This window comes from Neophocaena asiaeorientalis, unplaced genomic scaffold (assembly GCF_003031525.2).
Source record: "Neophocaena asiaeorientalis asiaeorientalis breed wild unplaced genomic scaffold, Neophocaena_asiaeorientalis_V1.1 scaffold79, whole genome shotgun sequence".
NCBI classification, from domain to species: domain Eukaryota; kingdom Metazoa; phylum Chordata; class Mammalia; order Artiodactyla; family Phocoenidae; genus Neophocaena; species Neophocaena asiaeorientalis.
Genome location: NW_020175402.1, coordinates 2,059,514 through 2,085,024, shown reverse-complemented (window position 1 = coordinate 2,085,024; position 25,511 = coordinate 2,059,514). Strand labels below are relative to the sequence as shown.

Here is a 25,511-nt window from a genome sequence, read left to right as displayed (position 1 = left end):
GGGCTTGGAATTCTTTCTCTAGACCTGCTAAGAGGGACAGCCTGGTGTACAGCAGTGGTTTGCAACCAGGGGTGATTTTCCCCCAGGGGACATTTGACAAGGAAGACACATTTTTTATTGTTCCCAACTGGAGGGTGCTGCTAGCATCTAGTGGCTAGAGTTCAGGGATGCTGCTAAACATTCTTCAATACACAGGCCAGCCCCTGCGCACAAGGAATTATCCAGTCCAAAATGGTAATAGTGCCGAGGTTGAGAAACCCTGGTGTGAGGAAAGAGCACTGGACTAGGAGTCTGGAGACCTGCAGTTTAACTCTGCCACAGTCCCTGCTTATTTGTGAGGTGATCCCAGGAAACACAATGGGTAGTAGGGATGTGGAAAAAAAAGGAATGTGCCATCAAGTTATCCCATCAGGAGTGAAGAAACTGGTGTATTTACTACCAACTCTGGTCTCTCGCTGGTTCAAGGGTCCTTTCTGGGGGTGTCAATTCCTAATTCTCTACTTCCAGGCTGCCCTGAAGCCCTCAGTCAGAGAGATGCAGGAAGCTGTCAGAGGTGTGTCCAGGAATTGCCTGCTGGTGACCTCCAAGGTGGATGGGTAGGCAGAGGGGATGTAGAGGGTACTGACGTGTCTGATACGGTTGAGCAGGGCAATCCTGGGCCTCACTGGGCCTCAGTCTTCCAATCTGTACAAAGAAAGGGTTGGACTTGATGTTTTCTTAGGGTCCTTCAAGCCCTGAAGTCGGCTTCTTTTGATGTCACTCAACTCACAGTGGGAGCTGGGTGGAAGTTTGAGGAAACTCAAATCTGCTTTTTCTAAAAGGCAATCCTAAGTAATTGCAGACAGCTGTCTCTTCAACCCAGAGGGGCTTGCTTGGGGGCTGGCCAAGAAGTTTTAGTCTAACCTCCTAAAAGCGGCCTACAGTGCTTTTCATGGTCAGGCCCCACCCACCTCTGACTCTCTGCCCCTCCCCTCCGAACACCCCTCTCATCGCTGTGCTGTTGCCACACTAGTTTTTCCTTCAACCCCCGACACGTGAAGCACCCTCCCTTCCCCAAGTTTGCACATTCGGAACTCCAGGAGGACTGATTTGTACCTCTCAGGATGCTCAGGGCTAAAGGTTCTGGCACCTAGTAGGTGCTCAATAAATATATGTATAAATGTTTCTTCTTCTCTTACTTTAGCACTCTCCTCCTCCTCCCCCCAACTCCCACTCAGCACTTCACCCAAAGTTTAAACTTCATTTCTTCAGAGAACATGACACCCCAAATGGTGCAAGTCCCCTCAGATGTCTGCAAGTTATCCTCTACTTCTTCCTGACCCTCACCCCAGTTGTGATAACACAGAATTGATGGTGTACGTATTTGTTTAAGGTTTTTCTTACCCATAGACTGAGTCTCAAGCTTGCTGGGACTGGGTCTGTCTTATTCATTGCTTGGACATTCAATACGTATCTGTTGAATGAATGAGAAACCCACCCCTTCCTACCTTGGTCCCAGCACAGTTAGAAGATTTAACCAAAATTTTAGAAATGGAGACCTGATTGAAAAACAAGGTGCTTATTTGGGGTTTGCTAGCACTGCACTCCTGGAGACACAGATTCAAGAAGCACTTCAGGGCCTCCCTGGTGGTGCAGAGGTTAAGAATCTGCGCTCCGCAACAGGAGAAGCCACCGCAAGGAAGAGTAGCCTCCGCGCGCAGGGTCTAGAGAAAGCCCTCCCGCAGCAACAAAGACCCAAGGGGGCCAAAAACAAATAAATTTAAAAAATAACTAAATATATATATGTATGTATATATAAAGAAGCTCTTCAATTGTGTTCTGCAGGACTACAAAATGGGGAGGCTTATAAAGACAGAAACCGCAAGGTTACAGTTAGTTACAGGAGTTGTTTGTCAAGAATTACAATTGGAGCTGGCCAGAAGTAAAGGTGCTTATTTAATAATGATTGGTTGGGGTCCGAAATAGTTGCATAATTACAACGGGAGACCTTGAGACCATAAGGTTTGCAGCTGGCAAGTGTTGTTCTGAGTACTCTGGTGATGTCCATGGATCTGGTACAGCTCAAAGAAAGTTCAGGCTTTCAGTGATGCGGAGATGTGTCTGAAACCAGATCCTCAACTGCTACCGGACTCCATTTTTTTTTTTTGAATCGGACTCCATTTTTGTATGCCTGAATTGTGAACACTCTGTGTTAATTTCAATTTGTCATCAGAAGACAGGTGAGTCCACCCTGTGATGCAGGATGAGGTTTTCTAAGTTTCTCTCAGGAAAGTCTGGAGATTTCACTGAACACTCCAAGCCACGACTTCCCATCCCCACACACTGCGGACCAGTTTTCATGCCTCCCTTCCAGGCCCATAAGCACCCACACACACACTCCACACACACACACAGTTCATTTTCTATCAATTAAACTCACGTTTAGGAAGGGATCTGGGTCTGCTGGGGACACTTGGAAGGTCCTTCCACAGGAACACAGATGTGCGCACAGCTGTGGAGGCATGATTCTGTTTCCTCCCTTCCAGATCCAATCCCACTGGGGAGGCAGTGTCCTGACCCCGACTAAATAAGGGGCACATGCACCTGGACACGGATTTCTCAAAGTTTGGTGCGCTTAAGAACTTCCCAAGCCCTCACTACTGCAAGTGTAGTCCGTGGGACCAGCAGCACTCGGAGAGCTTGTTAGAAATGCAAAACCTCACTGTAAAAAACAAAACTGAGGGCAACAGTGGGCCTGGATACACGCGTGTGCACGAATAGTGAGCACAGGGTAGGACACAATTGGATTTAATGAGCATGCAAAATAATGTGATTCAAGCATACCAAACTGCCTGCACTCGGGCATAGGCACGAACTAGGTCGGCCGGCTTTGAGCTGCAACGGTGCAGAGACACGGGAGCCCAGAACTATTCTGGAAGCTCCCGGGGCACCCTCGGGTGCCCTCCTCGCCGCAACAGCTTCTTGTGGCCAGGGACGACGGCCTCCCCATTCGCCAGAGAGCCCTCCTTCCCAAATCTCCCTTCAGCTCCCGGCGCCCCAGGACCGGCCCGAGGTGGAGGGCCCGCTCTCGCAGCCTCGTCCCTCTCTCGGGTAGCCCGACTGGCGGGCGCGGGCAATCTTTGCCCCGGCGAGACCTTGAAGTCTATATTTAGTGCACGCCACCCCTCCCCCACTGCCGGGAGGCAGGCGGCCGAGGGGGTGTGGGGGGAGAGCCCCGCCCCCGCCGGGCGTGTGTGTCGGGTGCGTCTGGGGCCCGCGCGGCTTGCGCGCCCTCAGCCTTTGCGCCTCCTGCACCCGAAACCCGGCTGCCGCCCCTGCGCCCCTCGTCCCGCCGGGCGTCGCGGGCCAACATGGGCCAGGAAGAGGAGCTGCTGAGGATCGCCAAGAAGCTGGAGAAGATGGTGGCCAGGAAGAACACGGTGAGGCTGCAGAGTTCGGGCCACAGCCCCAGCCCCCGGGAGGCGCGGCGCGTGCGAGCCCGGGAGTCCCGGGGGCCCGTGCTGGCTGGACGCCCGGGAGGCGCGTGCGGGACTCGGGGACCGGAGGGAGGCACGGCCGGGGCAGGGCTCAGCGCCCCTTGGGGACTGCTGGCACTTCGGGGTGGGCGTGTGCATGGCCCGGGGCTCCGGGGTGGACCGTGCCGGCCCCAAAGACTGGGCTTGTGCACGTACGCCTGGACCTGAAGGGTTGGGGCCCCTGGGTAGCTTGTGCAGGGCCCGGGAAAGAGAGTGAAGAGACCGGCAGCTGGAAAAGGACTTTCGAAGCCCCGGGACTCGGCGTGTGCAAAGCCCAGGGAGCGGCGGTGACTGCGGGACGGGGGAGCCGGAGACTGGGGAAAACAAAATCCTGGGTGACCCGAGAAGGGGCAAAGAAACTTGAACTGATGAGGGGTGCTGAGCCGCGTCTACGCCGCACCCCGGGAGTGGATCTGGCGGAGAAAAGCGAAGGGCCTCGGATCCCGGAACCCCACAGCTTGAGGCTCCAGGAGCTGCTCTGTTTGCAACTCTCCCTTTCCTTGGCCGAGGGTTGGGGCCCAGGCGGGCGGGGGCCGAACAGGTGTCGGGCAGCCGCTGCGCCCATGGGGCCCGCGGGGCGGGGGAAGGGGGACCGGCTGCAGGCCTGGGCTGCGGGGCGGAGGAGGCCGGGGGTTGGGGGGGGAGAGAGGGGCCCGGAGGTTGCGGGGAATCAGAGATGGAGGCCTTACCTGCGGATCCCTGAGCGCTCAGTGCCAGGAGCCCTCAGCGCCGGCCGACTTGAAGTTAATGTTTGATCCTCCCTGCGATCTTTGCCTCAAGTTGGCTGCCGCCCTGTTGCCTAGACAAGCAAACTTGGCCTTGGGACGGAGAGGGCTGGAGCTCACCAGGAGAGGGAAGAGAGAGGAGGGTAGGCCAGCAGGCAGGTCCCTCACTTTGCCCTGTCCCAGAGCCCTCCTCCTCCCACCATCTGTAGGCATATGCTGGAGCAGGACCTGCGTTTCCAGCACATTCTGTAATCCTAGGAGCTTGAGAGAGGGATGGACCCTAAGGGTGGTTTTAGAGCAGGGAAGAGGGAGAGGTCACTGGATCCATGGAGTGTCAGGGAGCTCTCCAGTAGACATGAGCAGTAATGAGTTGGTGTCCATATGAAGACCAGAGCCTCAGTTTCTTCATCTGTAAGAAGATGAGATTACCTACCTCCTGGGAAGGAATGTCACTGGATTTTTGTCTCTGCTGGTGGTGGTGAGGGTGGAAGAGATGTGAAACCCTTAGGAAGACCTGGACTGGTGCTTGGGAAGGCTTGGAGAGTGACTCCTCCAGAGGAAACAGAGGAAACACACAAACACACAAACCTGTTTCCTCCAGAGGAAACACACAAACCTGCAGAGTGTTGGGAGCCCCCATTCCAGGATGCTCCAAAGTCAGTGAAACTGAGCCTCAAGTCATCAGGCTCAACTGGGGGCGGCAGAGCCCAACCCGGGGCTCCTGAACCAAATTCCAACTCAAGTAGATGGGTTATCCCAGCCCTGCCCCTTGCTGACCCCAGGTTTGGGCCAGGAGATTCTGGACCTCTGCGTGAGGGGTGTGGGGGCAGCTTAGGAGACCTGAGAAAGGCAGCTTGGCTGAGGAGGAAGGGACCTGCCCTGGCCTCCCCTCACTCCTTTTATGGACCTAGACCCACCACTCTACTTTCCCTCTCTGGCCTCGATTTCCTCTTCTGTGAAATGGGAAGAGGAAATGGTGTCCCTTGGCGAGGACTCCTGTGGAAGTACCCAGAGCTTTCTCCAGGAAAGATGCAAGTCTGGCCTCAGGGTCCCTGTAGCACAGAGCCAGTCTGCAGCCACGTCTGCGCCTGGGTTCTTGGCAGCATCTGGGTGGGCACAGAGCTCTGGGCATGTGACCTAGAAAGGTGGGGCCTGCTCTGGGAGCGAAAGTGGGCCCGCCCAGTGGTGGTTAGGGAGAGGAGGACACACTTCCTGTAATAAGACGGATCTTCCACGTTGCAGCTCAGGCCCGGGGTTTACTGCCAATTACTGAAGTCCCAGCAACTTAGAGCTTTTGTCAGATGCTGGGAGCGCGCAGCAACTGTAACAGCTTCAGACTTACAGCCAAACATCCTCATGATCACACACAACAAACATAACTACATACATGCAGCCACACACAATATATGAACATATATCACACATAACTACATAAAAGACGTGGTTACTGACCCTGGCATGACTGACACACTGACCATTATATTTGCAGAAGGATACACAAAAACAGCTACACACATGCCGACACGTGTGCACGCACACAGTAAGCTACACCCCGACATGCAGATCTACAAACTCAGCAGACAGCCACACTTACGTGTTCAGACACGTTATGACACGGCCATCATCCCTCAAAGACAAACACGTTATGCTTCGAGCAGCGTACACACAGCAGCTCCCCACCTGGACCAGAGATACTGCTGGCTGAACATCCCATTCGTGCATGCAGAGAGACACAGCTGGCAACATTTGCACGAGGCTTTGTGAGTCCAGCTACAACCCAGGCTCACGGCTGTTCTCCAACATGACCCAGTTATACAGTGTGATATGCAGAGGCACACGCCCAGTGGTGAGCTGGAACTGGCTTAACACTGTTGAACTTTCAGGAATTTTGCAAGCCAGTTGTTAAATACAGCCATTATTTTTAACATTAAATTATACGTTTACAATTAAATAAATTATATTAAAAACAAAGGTCATAGGGCTTCCCTGGTGGCGCAGTGGTTGAGAGTCTGCCTGCCGATGCAGGGGATGCGGGTTTGTGCCCCGGTCCGGGAAGATCCCACATGCCACGGAGCGGCTGGGCCCCGTGAGCCATGGACGCTGAGCCTGTGCGTCCGGAGCCTGTGCTCCACAACGGGAGAGGCCACAGCGGTGAGAGGTCCGCGTACCGCAAAAAAAAAAAAACAAAAAAACACAAAGGTCATAAATACTCCAAAATCATCACTTCTTTATTATTTTATTGCATTTTACTGTCATCTATGGTCTGGAGGTTATTTACTTCTGTTATATCAATATGGTTTCACATCACATATCTCTTCCCAATACCTCCTTCAGGTCAGTCACAGCATGTTGGTATCTTGACATTGGCCATGGGAGGAGTATTGACACCACAGAAATGGGCAAACACTACAAATCAATTTTTTTCCTTTGAGAACTTGTTGTTAAACATTGACCCACATACCACTGCACTTACCCGTGTTGATATTTCATGATTGCACACGTCTAGCCAGACCTATGTCCATACCTACCTACATGGTTGTATATTGGGTCGAACCCAAAGGGCCTGAGTTTGAATCCCAGCTCAGTTCCTATTTCTCTTCTCTGAAAATGGGATAATGATTCTGTAAAAATGGGAATAGTAATAGGACCTACCTCATGGGATCATTGAGAGAGTTAGAAGAGAATGCATGTAAAATACTTAGAACCGTGTCCAGCAGTTAATAAGCCTTTAACTAGTGATACATGCAGGCTTATATGCCCACAAGTTCACGTGCGCACACATCCGCAGGTCACACCTTGGAAAACAGACTATGAACCCAAGTTCTAAGGGAGGCTGAGGACTGACAGGGGGCAGCTCTTGGGATGTGGCCCAGGAAGACTAATAGGGAAGGGCTTGGTGGCTGGCAGTGCACAGTGGGACCAGGGCTCGGGCACACAGAACACAGTCAGCTGCTGCTCCCCAGGGAACCCATCTCAGCACCAGAGACCGGGGCTGGCTTCTAGGAAGTGGGTGGAAAGAAAGAGAAGGCTGAAATGGGTCAGGGGTTGTTCAGGGCCTGGCAGCCAACAGCTTTGCACATCCGAGTCTCCTTTCTTCCCCTCCCATTCTCCCCCCCTGCCTTCTGCTTTCTGCTTTATTCATTCACTCAGGGAGATGCTTCCTGAGTGATGAGTTCAGCATGCTGAACCCGGAGGTCTCAGAGATTAAACAGTCCTCTTCACCGGAGAGAAAAGAAAGCACATGTCCACACAAACACTTGTACATGACCGTTCCCAGCAGCTTTATTTGTAATTGCTGCAAACTGGAAACTACCTAACAGTCCCATTAACAGGTGAATGGATAAATTGTGGTATATACAGGCAATGGCAAACAACTCAGAAATAAAAAGGAGCTGTGGATCTGTGCTACAATGTGCGTGAATCTCAAAATGATTACAGAGTGAAAGAAGCCAGATGCGAAATTCCATTACAGTCACCTTCTATAAAATCCTTCAAAATGCAAGCTCATCTAGAGGGGTTGGGGGTGCAGCGAGGGATGTGTGGCAAAGGGGCACAAGGGAAATGTCGGGGATGCTGACTATGTCCTTATCTTGACTGTGGTGATGGTTTCAGGGGAGTATATGTATGTCAAAACTCATCCCATTGTAGCCTACAACATGTGCGTTTTATTGTATGTCAGTTATACCTCTATAAAGCTGTTCAGAAAAAGCCACAGTCCTCAACCTACAGACGTTCCCAGTTGGGAAGTGAGGGGAGGCATATACAGACATAAAAGCAGAAGCAATAGGCCATGAAGCAATTAATTTTAGAGGAAGAGATGGGGAAGGGAAGAGAATGCCCAGTGGAAGGAACAGCAGAAGTGATGGCTAGGGGTCAGGGTGAGTGGGTAGGGCTGGACCCTTGCTCAGAGGGGCTTGAACCCAGCTGGGTGGTGGGAGGTGAAGTTAGAGAGCTGGTTTGGGGCAGAAGCTTCTCCTTCTCTCCTGTTCTTCGACCACTTGGCTGCCTGTCTCCTGTCACTGGAAGAGTCTCCTCCCTACCTCCTGCCACCCTCCTTCCCACTGAGACCACACAACGGTCAGAGAGAGGCCTGGGGCAGACCCCACGGGCCTCAGCCCTCACCTTGTGGCCTCCCACAGGAAGGGGCCCTCGACCTTCTGAAGAAGCTGAATAGCTGGCAGATGTCCATCCAGCTACTCCAGGTGGGTGGGGATGGGCAGTGCCTGGAGTGGAGGGTGACTTAGTGGGGCAGGGAAAGACCCTTGGGGGGGAACCCTCCAAGGATGGGGTCTGGGAGGAATTTCTGAAAGGAAGGCGGCAGGATGGGATCTTGAGGTACTCTGGGGGTGGGAACCCAGGCCTTTAGATGATGGCAGGGTAGCTTCTAAGCCCTCGGGGCCTCTGGGTCTTGGGGAAAGACTGACTTGCTTTCCTTGTGTACCCCAATTCCCAAGGCCCTGGGCCTGTGGGATCCAAGAGGCCAGTGACTCAGGGAGAGGGAAAAGCCCCCCATTTTTAGATCCTCCATGTGTTACCCACGTAGCCCCCAAACTTTACCAGAAGCTCTTGGCCCTGAAAAATCAGCAATACCCAAGTTGTAGTAGCCAGAGCTGTGTCTTAAGCTGAAATTTGAACTCAAAGACACCAGGGGCCAGAGAATGGAGAGGAGTCCTGGTCATCAGCCAGACCCACCACCACTGCTCCAGCTTTTCACCAGAGCCACAGTTACCCATCCCTGCAGGGCGCTGGGCCTTGGGCACTGACCTCACTCAGGACAGCAGGTCAGGGCCTCAGTTATAAGGTCAGGGTTATTACCTCAGCCACAGGTCCAGGCTGGGACTCGGGAGAAGCTGGGCCAGGGGAAGGGGGTGATTGAGCTGGGGCAGGTCTTGCCAGTTAGGGCAGCCAGTCCAGTGGGTCCTAATTCCCAGACCGGCCACTAACCCTCTCGCTTTGCAGACCACCAGGATTGGAGTTGCCGTGAATGGGGTCCGCAAGCACTGCTCTGACAAGGAGGTGGTGTCCTTGGCCAAAGTCCTCATCAGAAACTGGAAGCAGCTGCTGGGTGAGAGGGGCAGGGTCGCTTGGGCCAAGTTTTCCTCCCAGCACTTGGATGGACGGTGCCCGGCTTATAACAGGCACTCAGTGTATGGTTGTTGAATGACTTAATAAGTGACAGATGGCCTCTAGTGGGACTGCCAGTGCTTGTCTAAACAAGTGGGAGATTTGTAGATGGGTGGGTTTTCCTGTACATGTTCCTATGTATATATATCTGTGTTCTTGTGTGTTTGTACATATCTGTATATACACATTGATATGAATATGTGCATAGGTGTGTGCAAAGGTCTTTCTGTCCCCATGTGTGAGCTTCGGTTTGCACACACATGTACATATTGGATATGCGCTTGTTTCTAAACGGGTATTTTTTGGGGAGGTGGAGGCTATCTCAGTCCCTGACCTTTGCTCCCTCTTCCCCAGGTCCTGGGTTGGGCTGAGACAGAGAGTTAAGGAACAATGTTACCATTTTGTTTTTACACTCCCCAGCACCCCCTAAAGGAGAAAAAGGAGAGGAAAGAGTAAAAGCAAAGAAGAAGGAAAAAGGGCTTGACTCTTCAGATTGGAAGCCAGAGACAAGCCTTTCTCCACCAAGGAAAAAACGAGTGGAAGAGCCCAAAGACAGGTATTTTTTCTGGGATGGAGAGAAGGGAGCTGACACTTGTCACGTCCTATGGCAACACCTCTGTTTATATAACTTCATTTAATCCTCACACACCAGGAGGTGGTTATTGTTATTATCTCCTACAGTGCCCCCTCCGGGGGTCTTCTTGGCTCAACCAGACAGACTCACAAGACCCAAACAGGCCATCCCTGACATAGGCTTTGCCTAGAAGGATTCGGGGACAGGAGATGCACTGTGCCAGCAGGGTAGCCTCAGGTGTTTCTCATCACCAAGAGTTCTCACAGGGGACCACGCAGCGTCCAGAGCTATTCTCTGGCCCACCCAGGTGACATTCTCAGGTGCAGAGAATGAGACCACAATGGGTAGGAGCCCCCTGACTTAGAAGCCCCACGTCCTAAATCTTATAACAGTCCCATAGACGAAGTGTCCAGGATCCCAGCAAGGGCAATGACCAGTTACAAGAGCAATGACCACTGCGCTCAGGGTAGCCCAAAGGCCGTGGTTTTCCACTAATCATTTATAGTTCTTTCATAGCCCTTCCTGTCTAGACACAGTTTACCAATCAGTGCTCATTTGCACTAGAAGCAACGCTGCCTAGTAGTACAGCTGACGTTCCACCTTTGGCAGGGTTCCAGGTAAATGGGGCTAGGAACTTGTCCACAGAGAAGGAAAAGTGTTTTGTTGGCTCTTTATTCAAATTGCCAATTTGCGACGCAGAAGCTGAAGGTTGGGGAGCAGGGCCTTTCTCAATATCACTCAGCCATTATGTGACAGAGTGGGATTCCCGTCTTTGTCTGTCAGGCCCCCAGACCTCTGCTGAGGTCTCAACACCATGCCCATTCCCCTTTGCCCACCCCAGCCAGGGTCCCCCAAAATACATGACTTTCTGATAGACCCAAATGCCTTATCCATGACAGTAGATAAAAGCCTTCATGGATGGATTAGTAAGTCCTACCTATGCCCTGTGTGACTAGAAAGATCACTTAATTCCTTAGGGAGGGGGTCATCTAATAGATAAGGGGGTGAGACTAGATAACACTGAATGGTACCTGATGGTACTAGATAATACAGATAGTATCGTGATATACCAACATTTTTAATGTACATACATTTTTTGCCAAGTATATCCACTACAAGGTATTCATTTTAAGGAATTAATCAGATTAAACATACAGATGTTATGTTCTGTGTGTAACATTTTTCAGCTGACATTTCTGAAACATTTTTTCCTCTGAACGCTTTTTAAATGAATGTTTATTATAATTCTATGAAATAAGTGTTTTTAGGAAATGATGCTATAAGAGGAGTGTTTCTTGACCAGGAGGAAGATATACCTCTACCACACTACTCCTATCTTTAGTTGTAAAAATAACTGTGGGGCAGAGGAGATGCTCCGTGCTACTCCTCCCACAATGCACAGAATAGTCCTACACACCAAAGAACCATTTATTATGTTCAAAATGCCAATAGGGCCCCCATGGAGAGAATGGAAGAATATTTAATGACGTGGAAAAATATTCACTAAGTATTAAGTGAAGTTGTGTACTACATAGTGTACTATATAGTTTGATTCCATTTTTATAAAAATTAATTAAGTGAATTTTATGTACATGCATAGGAAAAAAGACATGAAGGATATATACCAGGATGGTAATAGTGATTATTTCTGGGTGGTAAGATTGAGAGGTTTTTTTCTTCATCTTTTTTTTTTTTTAAGATGTAATTTTTTTAAGATTTATTTTTATTTATTTATTATTTATTTTTGGCTGCATCGGGTCTTAGCTGCGGTACGCGGGATCTTCGTTGAGGCATGCACGATCTTTCGTTGCGGTGCGCGGGCTTTTCTCTAGTTATGACGTGCGGGTTTTCTCTCTCTAGTTGTGGCGCTCAGGCTCCAGGGTGTGTGGGCTCTGTAGTTTGCGGCACGCGGGCTCTAGCTGAGGTGCGCGAGCTCAGTAGTTGTGGCACGCGGGCATAGTTGCCCCGCGGCATGTGGGATCTTAGTTCCCTGACCGGGGATTGAACCCGTGCCCCCTGCATTGTAAGGCAGATTCTTTACCACTGGACCACCAGGGAAGTCCCTCTTCTTCTTTTTGCAAATTTCTGTATTCCTAATGTTTTCCCAATAAATATGTACCAATTTGAAATGAGAAAAAATAATGAAACCATCTTTAAAAAAACAAAATTGTATCTGTGTGATTGTAATTAAGAAGAGCTTCATATTCTATGTTTTACAATAAAATTTTTTCATCTGTTTTTACAATAAAATTTTTTCATCTGTATTGTTTTTTTCACAATGATTCTGTATTGCTTTTGAAATCAGAACAACAGTACTTTTAGGGCCTTCCTGGTGGCGCAGTGGTTAAGAATCCACCTGCCAATGCAAGGGACACAGGTTTGAGCCCTGGTCCGGGAAGATCCCACATGCTGCGGAGCAACTAAGCCCGTGCACCACAACTACTGAGCCTGCGCTCTAGAGCCTGCGAGCCACAACTACTGAGCCCGTGCACCACAACTACTGAAGCCCCTGTGCCTAGACCCCATGCTCTGCAACAAGAGAAGCCACCGCAATGAGAAGCCCACGCACCACAGCAAAGAATAACCCCTGCTCGCAGCAACTAGAGAAAGCCCACATGCAGCAGTGAAGACCCAATGCAGCCAAAAATAAATAAATAAAATAAATTTTAATAAATAAATAATAAAAAGTAGGAAAAAAAATCACTCACATCCCCACCACCCCAAAACAATCACTATTAATATTTTGGTATATGTTTTTTCTTTCTGTTTTCTCTTTGTTTTCTATAGTCATCATCAATTTTATAGTCTGCTTTTTAAAATGCAGTACTTGTCAAATGATTGTGTAATCTTTTGTATGTTCTATTCCTTTCATTTTGCTAATTTTGCAATTATGTCCCACTTGGAGAAATCCTGATTGGCATTTAACTTTTCACATGGTGTGTTTGGTTTTCCCAAACGGGTTAGAAGATTGGCTGCCAGGGATCCTGTGAGCCACCGTGCCCAGCGTGGAGTGAGCATTTATTGAATACTGCTAGGCCCGGCTGTACCATTGCAGTCCCCTGTGGAAAATTCATGCTCTGGCTGGTCTGGCCATGTCTGGAGCCACTGTTTGGTTCTGAGCACCTTAGCAAATGAAGCCTCAGGATCTTGTGAGATGTAGTTGAAAGACAGAGGCTGAGGAGACCAAATGGGCTACGGGACTAATCTGTGGAATAGTGAGTGCAGATGTCTGGGAACAGATGGCAGCCTGAACACAGGTGTTTCCTTTTACTCTGTCCCCAAATCCCACCGAATGATCAGCAAAGGGATTTCTTTTAAAGGCCTACGAGGACAATAGGTAATGGCAAGGAGACGGTTGGAAAGCAGAAAGCCAAATTCTGGGCTGAACTTAATCACTTACACACACCCTTAGACTCTGAGACTCAGTATTATGGCCTAAGCGTCATTATCTCACTATATATAAAATGTACGTGCGTGTGTGTGTGTATACATACACATATATATATCCTTCTAGAATTTTTCCTATGCATTTACCCATGAAATACTTATTGTATTCATAAAATGGAATTAAACTCTACATTCTATTTTGTAGCATTTTCACATAATATATTTATTTATTTCAACGGTGAGTCACATTTTTATAAAAAGTTTAGAAAGTCAAACACAAGAAGAAAATAACAGAAATAACACTGTTAACATTTTGATGTATATCTTTCTCATCTTTTTTAAGAACATAGAGTTGTATTTTCTTAATAAAATTGGGACCTCACTGTATGTACTGTGTTGTAACCGGCATTTTACAGATAACAACATCCTGGGGCATTGAATTGTTAATGCCAGCTCACTTTTCACAGCTGGAGCTATGAGATGAAGCTGTCACTATGGCTGAGCAGACAGTGGTCCCCCCACCTTGCTGGGAGAATCTAGTGGGCAGGGGTCCTATTTCAGCTCAGTTGATGAACTTCCTTTCTTTTTAGTTTTCTTAATGACAATTCATTATCATTATTTATTATATAAACAGTATAACCACATTAGTAAAATGTAAAGTAAGAACTTAAAATATTTCTTCACAGTTTGCCACTTCTGACAAATGAAACAGCTTTCATTTTCTTCTCTTCCCTCCCTGTCCTGATCTACTTACATACATAATTTCCCAATTCCTGTAGGCAGAGTCTACAAACTATTACGTCCCTGTTCAGTTATCTTCCTAGTATATTCTAGGCATTTTCTCATGTTCCTGAATAGTTTTCATAATCATTTGCAAAAACTGCGGAATATTTCTTGTTTGTTCTGAAAGGAAAAGCAATGAGGAAGGGCCAGAAAATGGGGAGTCTCGGGAGTTGTGGGGAGAGGCTCACATCTTCCCTCCTTTCTCCCGCTGCAAGAATTTCAGCTTCCGGCTCTGCCTGCACCTGTCCATCCCCATGGGGCACTCGGGGAGGAACCCTGCAGAGGAACTCCCAGGGCCCCGTGCGGGACTGGAGGGGCATGTGAAGGAGGGTCTCTGCCCCTCTCCCTTTCTGCTGCCTCTCCCTGTGTTTAAGCTGGGGCAAAGGTCCAGAGCTGGATGAGTCTGGTCCATAGGATAATTAGAGCTGGCCCCTGAACCTTCCTCACCCACTGTCTCCCGGACCACCTGGAGGATGAGATGGGAGCTGGAAATCCATGCAGGAACCTTGCATAATCTGGAAGACCAGAAATCAGATACCTAGGATTATGGAGTATGGAGGACAGCTTTGTGGTGGGAATTGCTGTAGGGATGTTAATGATCTAAACTCTTCTTCCCAGCTAGCCCCCAAACATAGGTCCTTTACTCTCCATTTGACAGATGAGGGAACCGATGCTCAGAGAACATGACCTGCCCAGGGGCAGGACTGGGATTACAAGTCAAGTCGTCGTTGCCTCCCTTTTTAGAATGAGAAATGTCATATATGTTTGTATGCGTGTAGAAAAAGATTTGGGAGGAAGGACATTAAACCTAACAGTTGTTACCTCTGGGCAGGTTTCTTTTTCCACTTTTTAAAATATTTCTTTACTGTTCGACTTCATAGCATTCAGCAACAAACATTTATAGAGCACCTACTGTGTGCCAGGCACTGTTCTGTTCACTCGGGAGAAGTCAGTTGAATATATTAGATTGGGCCTCCCAGAAGCAGACCCTGAGACACGGATTCAAGTGCAAGAGGCTTATTTGGGAAGTGATTTCAGGAAATGCAGACAGAGGAGTGAGGAAGTGAGACAGGGAAGGGAAGGGAACTGGCACAGGGTGCGTTCGTGGGCAGGTAACTGCCCTGGGTCACCAGGGCTTACATCCCGCTGGAGAGCAGTGGAGAACACACCTCAACTCACCCTCTGGAGGGCCGAGGAAGCTGGGGTATTTGCCCACCTATTTCCACGTGTCTGGTTGAGGGCTGCTCCTGGGGCTGACTCCCCAGCACTTCCTGCCTACCGGTCTGCTGGCGCTGGCTGGCATGGAGAACTCCCTGGGGCAGAGGCCCAGGGGATTTTGCAGGAGGAAGCCCTTGGGCCCCAGTGGACTTGGGAGAAGGAGTGCCCAAGGAATGACGTGGGCTTAGCAGAGACAGCGTTCACCGCAGTGAACAAAACCCACCAAATTCTGCTCTTTCGAAATTTACATGAGAGGTGCTCGGACAATGCATAAAATAAGTAAACAAATAGTCTGTTAGAAGGTGATACTTGTGCTGGAATTAAAAGGAGAGCTGGGGGACTTCCCTGGTGGTGCAGTGGTTGGGAATCCGCTTGCCAATGCAGGGGGCACGGGTTCGAGCCCTGGTCTGGGAAAATCCCACATGCCGTGGAGCAGCTGAGCCCATGTGCCACAACTGCTGAGCCTGCACTCTGGAGCCTGCGAGCCACAACTACTAAGCCCTGCGTGCCGCAGCTACTGATGCTCGCGTGCCTAGAGCCCGTGCTCTGCAACAAGAGAAGCCACCGCAATGAGAAGCCTGCGCACTCTAATGAAGTGTAGCCCCCGCTCACGGCAACTGGAGAAAGCCCGCGTGCAGCAACAAAGACCCAATGCAGCCATAAATAAATAAATAAGTAAATATTTAAAAATAAGTAAAAAGGAGAGCTGGGTAAGTGACATGGGGAGTTACAATTTACAAGCAGATTAAAATGATAAAACCAAAAAAAGGGGAAAATGCATTCTACCATATAAAGACTGGCTACATGTATTTTGGAAAATGGGGGGAAACTTTTCCCTTCTAATCCCATCACCCTGATATAACCATGGTTAGCATTTGGATGTATTTTCTTTTCATCTTTTCCCCTCCTAAGCATTACTTTTCTTGCCTGACTTAAGACACAGTATGCATCTAAATGTGTGCCCTGCTTTTTTCTTTATCTTTTTGGCCGCACTGGTGTGGCATGCGAAACTTCCCCAACCTGGGATCAAACCCGTGCCCCGCTGCCGCGGAAGCACAGAGTCTTAACCACTAGACCACTAGCAAAGTCCTGTATCCTACTTTTTCACTTGCCGTTTTAAACCCAGCTCTTCTAGCTCCAAGGCCCACGTGCTTCTCTCCTCCTCTTAAGGTGCCCACAGGAGAGTCTGAAGCTGTTCTTCTCCAGCTCCTCATGAGAATTGACAATCCCAGGAATTCCAATCCATTGATTCCAGCTAGCCAAGGCCTGCCTGTCAGCAAGGAGGAAGGGCCTGCTGAGAATTAGTTATTAATAATTAGTAACATATGACATAACACGTGTAACATATCTGACACGTATTAGGTGCTTGGCAGATCTTGGTTTCCTTCCCTCGTATTACTTCATTTAATGGAGGGTAGGGGAGGGTGACCAGCCAGCACCTCCCGGAGCTCTCACTCCCAGGCAGCTGTGGCCCAGGTGGGCTTCGTCGTCCTCAGCGCAGCAGGCCTGGCTCCAGGATGCCTTCTCTCCAGCCTCTGAGCTCTCTAGACCAGTACTCATGCTAGCCTACGAGAGTATCTCATCTCCAGTTTCTTTTCTTTCAGGAGAGACTCTGTGGACTCCAAGTCTTCGGCCACCTCCTCTCCAAAAGGGCCATCGATGGAAAGGTAAAGGAAACCATGGACTTCTCCACCCCAGCAGTCCTGTTCAGCATGTTTGTCTCTCTCTGTTTTACTGGAGGAAGCCCGAGGCAGGGGAGAGGAGGAAACGTCATATCTTATGTTGCCTCTGATTTCTAAGACCACACAGTAAGACTCGGTGGGCCTCTGAATCAGAGGTGTGGCTCCTTCACTGGGGTGGCTGACCAATCACTATTGCCCCATCACTGTTTGGGGAACATTCTCAAGGTCAAGTCGAACCCAATGAGAACGGGTCTTGAGAGACTGTACCTGGACTGGGATCTCAGGGCTTGGGCAGAACTAGTTAGGGTATCTACCCTAAATCATCAAGTCACTCATTCATCAAATATTTATTGAGGGCCTACTATGTGCCAAGAACTGTTCTAGGTGCCAAGGATATAGCAGTGAACAAAAGAAACAAAAATCCCCACAGGCATGAGGCCTATTTTTCTCATGGGGGAGACAGGTAATACATATGATAAGTAAATCACACGATGGTTCAAAAGGTGATAAATGCTTTGGAAAACAATAGGGCAGAGTGAGGGGGATTGGGGAAGGATGGTCACTGCAGTGGTCAGGAGAGCCCTCGTTGAGGAGGTGAAAGAAATTAAAGGAATTAGCCTGGCAGACATCGGGGTCATTCCAAACCAAGTGCTCGGAAGTGGGAGTGTGCCTGGCAGGGTCAGGGAGCAGTGAGGTGGCCAGTGGGTCCGCAGTGAATAAGCGAAGGGGGGAGTTGGAAGATGGAGTGAAACAGGAGCCACTGGAGGCTGCTGAGCCTGGAAATTCTATGACCGAATTTATCAGGATCCCTCTAGCTGCTGTGCTAGATTGTTAGGGCCAGGGGCAGAAGCAGACAGACCAGCCAGGAGACTGTTTCCATAATTCAGGCAAGATATGATGGGGGCTTGGATCAGAGTGGCAGCAGTGGATGTGGGGAGAAGTGGGGGACCCCGGGTATATTCTGAAGGGAGAGCGGTCAGGATTTTCTGACGGACTGGATGTGGGGTATGAGAGAAGAATACGTGACAGGATAACTCCAGGACTTTTCACTTGAGCGTCTGCAAGGATGGCGTCGCCATGGATTGGTATGGGGAGGACTGTGTGTACATCAGGCTTGAGGTGGGAGATCAAGGGTTCAGGTTTGGATATGTTGGATTTAGGGGTGTATAAATCATTCAGGTGAAGAAGTTGAATAGGCAATAGCTTAAACGAGGCTGGAATTCAGGAAGAAATCCTGGGCTGGAAATATAAATTTCAGTCATTAATGTGTAGATGGCATTTGAAGCCACAAACCTGGATGAGATCACCAAGGAGAGGTTGTGGATGGAGAGAGGAGTATGAACTGTCGTCCAGGAGGGAGGTCAGAGGTCAGAGCAGGAGAAGCAGGGCGAAGGGAGAGCAAGGCAGACCAGGAAGTGGCTTAGAGGCCTATCAAGGCAAATGATTAAGGTCCAGGGGCCGTACTGGATGCTGGGATGACCAGAGGGAGTGGTAAGGGTGTTGGCTTCTAGTGGAGCATGTGTGGGAGCTGCCCAGGTATGTTAGGCCTAATGCACCAGTAAGACTGACATTGGAAAGAAAAGAAGAGGCGCAAATATTAGGTCGTTTAAGGTTTCATGAAGATAAAACAGGTCCGGGATGTTGATGGGGCTGCTGTGTTGCATCACCCCACCCTGGCAGCCGAGTGCCAGCTCCAGCCATTGAGTGGAGGCTCTCTGGAGTGCTTGGAGAGCGAATCTGAGGCTGCATCCTACGTCAGAAGAAAGGAGTTTTGTAGTCAGTTAGCAACGTCTGCCATGGGTGAGGCCTAGGAATTGAGGCTCCAGCATCATCCTGGTTCTAAAGCAGCCTCTTCCTGGCTTGCAGACAGCCACCTTCTCGCTGTGACTGCACATGACGGAGAGAGGGAGCTTTCAGTCTGTGTTCTCTCTTCTTCTTCTTTTTTTTTTTTTTTTTGCGGTACGCGGGCCTCTCACTGTTGTGGCCTCTCCCGTTGCGGAGCACAGGCTCTGGACACCCAGGCTTAGCGGCCATGGCTCACGGGCCCAGCCGCTCCGCGGCATGTGGGATCTTCCCGGACTGGGGCACCAACCCGTGTCCCCTGTATCGGCAGGCGGACTCTCAACCACTGCGCCACCAAGGAAGCCCTCTCTTCTTCTTATAAGGGCATTAATCCCATCATGGGGCCCCACCCTCGTGACCTCATCTAAACCTAATTATCTCTCAGAGGCCCCGCCTCCTTATACTATCACTCTGGCAGTTAGGGCTTCAACATATGAATTTGAGGGAGACACAAACATCTGGTCTATAATATAATGTAATAATGGGAGGGAAGAGAAGAGCACTACTGGAATTGAGTAGGCAGGGGCCAGAGATGCTAAATGTCCCGGATGTGAAGGACAGCCCTGCATAAAGAAGGACTGTCCTATCCGAAAATGAAGCACTGAGCACTAACCCATTTCTGGGTTCGATGTTATAATAAACACGTTTGGCATTTGTGTAAGGATTTATACCTTCAGGCTCCTCTCCTTACTTTGCCTTGTGGCCTGGAAGTCTCTTGGCACCCTTCCCATAATGCATTCTTTCTCTGAAGGTCAGTCAAGCAGAGTATGTTTGGCCTTCCAGTAGTTGTGCCATTTCTTGCTGGTTCAGTATTGGGGGTGGGCAACCCAAAGGAAGAGAAGCAAGTCTTGTGAATTCACTTTATCCACTCCCCAGACTGTTTCCTGCACTCCCTACCTCTCTATTTTATCTTTCTCATTCATTCATTCATTCAACAAGCATATTTGTTGAGCACCTTCTTGCAAACTCAACATCCCGCAGGGGTCAAGGGCATGTTTACACACTGGGTGACTAGTGGAGAGTACCTGCCCGTCTGAAGGGGATACCCGCTACCCAACCCCAGCTGGTTGATGCTTTTATGGAAATGCAGGCCCAGAGTGCCATGCCTTCCAATTTTTAAAGGAAAGCTGGCCAATTCGATTTTCATAAGAAACACTCAATTTTATATATTGGCAACATATTCAGATTTTTCTAAGACACAGTAGGGCAAACAAAACACATCTGTAGCCCACCAGTTTGTGGCCTCTAAAGCCAGGCAAAGATATAAACTCACGATCTCTGCCTTCACACAGCGAATCACTAGTGTGGAGGCAGACACCAAAATGCTTGTTTTTCGAAGATATAACGCATACTGGGAACACAGTATCTCAACATGACTGGAGAAGTCAAAGGAGACTTCAGGGAACAGAGAGTATTTGTGCTGAGAAGTGAAAGATGAATTGCCTGGTAGACAAGCCGACTGAGGGCATCCCAGGCAGAGGGAATGGCACATGCAGAGGTGTGGCAGTATGAGTGAGCATGGTGCTCGGGGAACTGTAGCTGGAGTACCAGGGGACAGACCACAAAGGCCACCACTGTGGCAGAGAATAAGGTTGCGCTTTGCCAGCTGCCCTTGGGACCATTTGTCTTAATCGGTTGACTTTTGTTTTCCCCCCACCGAGCAGTTTCGGCAAGGTGGTGGTGCAGTAACCAAAATGCCCTCGAGGTGGCGCATAGGAGCAGCAAGACGAGCCTCCAGGGGCCTCTGCTCAGTCCTGGGGCAGGAGGATTTTTTAAGGAATTGGTGATGTCAGACCACAGGCTGGTGCTGGCACTGCCACATCCGGGGAGCAGAAGGAAGCTGCCGACAAATCCAGCACCCCCACCCCCGCCCCCGCCGATGATGCCCTCTCTGCAGCTTGGCGCAGTTCCCAATCATGTGTATTGAAAGCAAAGTGAGCGTGGCTGCCTGATATGCCGTCCAGACACGAATCCCAGCCAGCCAGCCAGCTCCTAGCCAAGAGGAGGGACTAAGGCTGGGAGTGCCTTGCCAGGAAGGTGCGGAGGGGAAAATACAGCAGGCAGCCCAGCCTGGTCCAGGTAAGGGGACTCTGGAAAACTCTGCGCTTTTTAGAGACACAGTGAGATGTGTTGAAAAGAATTTGGAAGGCAGGCAGAGCTAGATGTGTGGTCTGACTCTGCCATTTGCAAGTTGGATAACCTTGAGAGAGTCAGTTCAACTCTCTGAGCCTCAGTCTATTGAACTGTAAGATGGAGATAACTATGACCCCACCTCTCAAGGTCACTGTGAGGATCACATGAGATAACGAAATGCTTAGCACCATCCCTAACCCAAATGAGTACTCAGTAGATGCGCAATGCTTAGTAATAATACTCACACTTAATGTGGCAACCTCTGTAAGCAGTCTGTGTCTGGAACTCCCTTAGGTGCTTTATTCTTCTAAGCAACTCTGTAATGTGGGTACTATTGTTTTCTCCATTTACATGTGAGAAGACTGAGGCACCTAGAGGTTAAGGAACTGACCCAAGGTCAAATAGCTACTAGGTGCTGCTGTCGGACACTGAACCTGGGAGTTTGACTCTGGGGCCTGGGTTCTTAATAAATATACCATCCCAGTGTGGCTGTCCCCAAAATGACAACTGCTGTTAATGTTTCTTACTATTATGCCTCCTTCCAAACAGTGTGCTACTGACTCCTGGTGGCTCCCCGTTTGTGAGTGCTAGACATTGAGGATGTGGTGATGGGCACACAGGTCAGTGAAGGGCAGCACCAGGAAGAATCTGGGGCTCCATCCCAGCTGTAGGAGATGGGTTGGCCCAGGTTGTGGGAGTTGACAGATGCTGGCTCAGAGGGAGATCCCTCTCTTAAGCCTAGAGAAGTGGGGCAGCTGGTTTTCCAAACAGGACCTGCCCCCGCCCATTTCAGCTCTGTCTAGAGCCCTGGATGTGCCTTTCATCTCTTTGTGGCCAACTCCCTCAATTCCTCATCTATTCATTCATTTGACAGAGATTTATCATGTGTCTACCTAGAGCCTTGTCACAGGTGCTGGAAGACAGTGGTGAACCAGCTGATGGGGTCCTCATACTCTGGGACCTGTAATCTGGAGATGGAGGCAGACAGTGTTTATAAACACATAAACAAGTTAATTTTAGACTTGGATAAGTGCTGTGAATGAAAGAAATCAGGTCATGTGCTAGAGAGTTACAGGGCAGGACAGTCGGCTTGGCTGAGGTGGTCAGGGAAGGCCTCCCTGAGGATATGACGTTTGAGCTGAGACCTGCCTGGTGGGAAAGCACCAGTCATCAGTTGTAGGAAAAGCTGGAGGAGGAAGAGACTTCCAGGAGGAGGGACCAGCCAGTGCAAAGGCACTGTGGTGGGAGTGATAGGTGTATTTAAGAAACAGAAAGCAGCAGTGCAGTGGGGGACTTCAGTGAACTGTGAGGGGAGTGGGGCATGAGATTAGGTCAGCAGGGGAGACAGGGGCCAGATGTAGAGGGGGAGGGTAGGAGGCCATGGTGAGGAGTTTGACTTTATGCTGAAAATGATTGGAAGCTGTTAGAGGGTCAGAAGCAGGGGAGCAATGGGATCAGCAACCCTCCAGGCTGCTGTGTGGCAAGTAGATTGTAAGGAGGGCAAGAGGAGACCAGCTTTGGGGCGATTGTGGCTGTGCAGGTGAGAGCCCAGGGACTGAGACCAGGGTTGGGTGCAGGGGGATTCATTTTGGTCGCAGGCAGCCCTTAGACTTTAGAGTTTATACCCTTCCCAGCCTTCCCGCACCCACACCTTTACTCCCGCTGAAATCTGACTACAGGAGAGAGCTGGTTGGATCTCAGCTTCCCTGTCCCTCCCTCTGCTCTGCTGCCAGGCAACCCACTTGTCAGACAGAGCTGGGTGGAATCCAGGGTAAATTAATCTAGAAGAGTAAAGTTCAAACTGCATTAAAAAAAATAAAAGCTAGGGAATCCCTTCGGACAAAATTTTTGGGAATTCAAAATGTAAACCTTGGGAGTTCCCTGGTGGTCCAGTGGTTAGGACTTGGTGCTTTCACTGCCCTGGGTCTGGGTTCAATCTCAGGTTGGGGAACTATGAAAAAAAAAACCCATAAACCTTAAAAGGGGAGAGCCTTCCCTCCTCAGACCACCCCACTTCTGTGGCAGCACTGAGACAACTTTGAGGAACCTCAAGGCTCCAGAGAACACAAAACTCTCAGTGGTCCAAGGATATCTATGGTGACAGAGGGGATCCAAGGTTAGGACAAATAGCACAAGTTGGGGGACGAGGAGGCAGACGGCAGAATTCACACTGATCAGTGTTCAGCAAGTTGTCAGATGGGATTCTCTTGTAACCCCAGGTTTTTAACACTGGGAAGCTTGAGCTACTCGGCCAGCCTCACTCCCAGGCACAATTTCTCGGGCTTGAGTTTTCAGAAGCCCAGCATCTTCTTCACTAGTATTAAGTACGCTCGTATTGCTGTACAACCATCACCACCATCCATCTCCAGAGCTTCTTCATCATCTGAAACTGAAACTCTATACTCTTTAAATAATAACTCCCCGTTCTCCCCTCCCCCAGCCCCATTCTACTCTATGAATCTGACTACTCTAGGTACTTCATATTAGTGGCCGCTTACAATATTTGTCCTTTTGTATCTGGCTTACTTCACTTATCGTAATGTCTTCAAAGTTGTAGCATGTTTCAGAAATCCATTCCTTTTATAGCTGAATAATATTCCATTGTGTTATATACCACATTTTATTCGTACATTCATCTACTGACGGACACTTGGGTTGCTTCCACCTTTTGCTGGCGGCTTCTTGAGAACAGGAAGACAGGAAGCTTCTGGTCTGAGCCATCAGCACAGAGGGACCATTCACGATTGTCAAATGTTAACAAACAAAAAAAGTGTTTCTCATGACAAAAGTATCAATAGATATATTCTTTATAGAAGACTTAGAAAATATGTATAAGTGAAAGAAGAGAATGAAAATCTCCTATAATCCCATCTCAGAGAGATAATTGCTATTAACATGGTGTTATGGTCTGAATATGTGTGATCCCTCAAAATTCATATGTTAAAGCCCCAACCCCCAATCTGACTGATTTGGAGATAGGGCCTTTATGGAGGTAATTAAGGTTAAATGAGGTCATGAGGGTGGAACCCTGATCCAATAGGATTAGCATCTTTATAAGAGACACCTTGAGAGCTCACTTGCTCTCTCTCTCCACCACGTGAGGGCTTAGCAAGAAAGAGGCTGTCTACAAGCCAGGAAGAGAGCTCTCACCGGAAACCAAATAAACCAACACCTTGATCTTGGACTTCCTGGTCTCCAGAATTGTGAGAAATGAATTTCTGTTAGGTCATGCAGTCTATAGTATTTTGTTATGGCAGCCCGAGCTAAGACACATGGTTATCCTTCCAGTTCATATATATTTGTGGTCTTCTAAGCCAAAACCAAAATGGGATCATTCTTAGGCAGTGTATCATAGGCGTCAAGAGCATAGACATTGGAACCAGGTAGATCTAGGTTCAAATCTTAGCGTTGTAACTTTAGGCAGATCTCAGGAGTGTAACTGTTTCCTCATCTGCAAACGGGGATGATTTACAGTATCTACTTCCAAGGACTGCTGTGAGGATCAAATTAGAAAATGCTCCTGAAGTGCCTGGCACAGTTCCTGGCACATGGTTAAAGACAATTCTCTTAAGTGGTGGCAAATTCATTATTCACTGGACTCTAGTGAGGGAACTTTTCTGGTTTGTCTGCTTTATCCCTTGTTCTTAGCACAGTACCTGGAAAATAGGTGCCTAATATTTATTGAATGAGTGAATAGATGGTTCTGTGAGAGCAGATAGAGAGAGCAGCTAGCATGGTGCCTGGTGGATGATAGAGTTATTGGCATCGTTACACTTTCTGTAACCTCTCAGTAGAGCACAGTGGTTGGCTAAGTGCCTGGGCACCAGAGTTCACCCTCTTGGGTTTCAATTCTGGTTCTTCTGGTTTCCAGATATGTGACCTGTCATATTATTTTAAATGCATCTCTCTAAAATGCACTTTAAAATATAACTCTAAAATGGGGCTACGTATAGTACAGATCTCATGGGGTTGTTAGGAGGATTAAATGAGATGATCCTTGTCAAGTGCCTAAAACAGTACCTTCCGGACTTCCCTGGCCATCCAGTGGTTAAGACTGCACGCTTCCAATTCAGGGGACTCGGGTTCGATCCCTGGTCGGGGAAATAAGGTCCCACATGCTGTGCAACCAAAAAAAAAAAAAAATAGTACTTTCCTCATATGGTTTTTATGAGGATTAAAGGAGATCATCCATAAAAACATCTAGAATGGTGCTCAGTAAATGCTTTATTCACTTAATGTCAAAATGTCTATTACTGATTTTCATCCTCAGATCAAACAGTGGCAAATCGAAAGGAGAGACTCCCAGAACACCCAGCAGCCCCTCGAGCCCCACCTTTGCCCCCTCTGTCTGCGTCCTGGCACCCTGCTATCTCACGGGGGACTCTGTCCGGGACAAGTGTGTGGAGATGCTCTCTGCAGCCCTGAAGGCGGATGGTGAGAGGGCCTGGGCCAGGGATGGGGGAGGGAGGGCTTCCCAAGGTCAGGGAGAGGTGGTCTTTCTCAGCACCCTGAAAGTGGTACAGGATGT

The 25,511-nt window shown here is 49.1% G+C and overlaps 1 protein-coding gene and 1 long non-coding RNA gene across 2 annotated transcripts in view; one reads left to right on the top strand and one right to left on the bottom strand.

The window, feature by feature from the left end:
• Positions 1 to 1,922: 1,922 nt before the first annotated feature.
• LOC112414242 (uncharacterized) lies at positions 1,923 to 4,243 on the bottom strand. Its single transcript, XR_003006112.1, has 3 exons — positions 4,205 to 4,243; positions 2,420 to 2,701; positions 1,923 to 2,170 (listed from the first exon to the last, which is right to left on the bottom strand). It is a non-coding gene; the product is annotated as an uncharacterized LOC112414242 (long non-coding RNA).
• TCEA3 (transcription elongation factor A3) overlaps positions 3,200 to 25,511 on the top strand; it is a 36,619-nt gene continuing 14,307 nt past the window's right edge. Inside the window, exons 1-6 of the mRNA XM_024766571.1 lie at positions 3,200 to 3,419; positions 8,380 to 8,442; positions 9,200 to 9,305; positions 9,785 to 9,920; positions 16,931 to 16,993; positions 25,254 to 25,417. Of these exons, the coding sequence (XP_024622339.1) occupies positions 3,351 to 3,419; positions 8,380 to 8,442; positions 9,200 to 9,305; positions 9,785 to 9,920; positions 16,931 to 16,993; positions 25,254 to 25,417 (601 nt within the window). The 5' untranslated portion in view covers positions 3,200 to 3,350. The remainder of the gene's footprint in view (positions 3,420 to 8,379; positions 8,443 to 9,199; positions 9,306 to 9,784; positions 9,921 to 16,930; positions 16,994 to 25,253; positions 25,418 to 25,511) is intronic.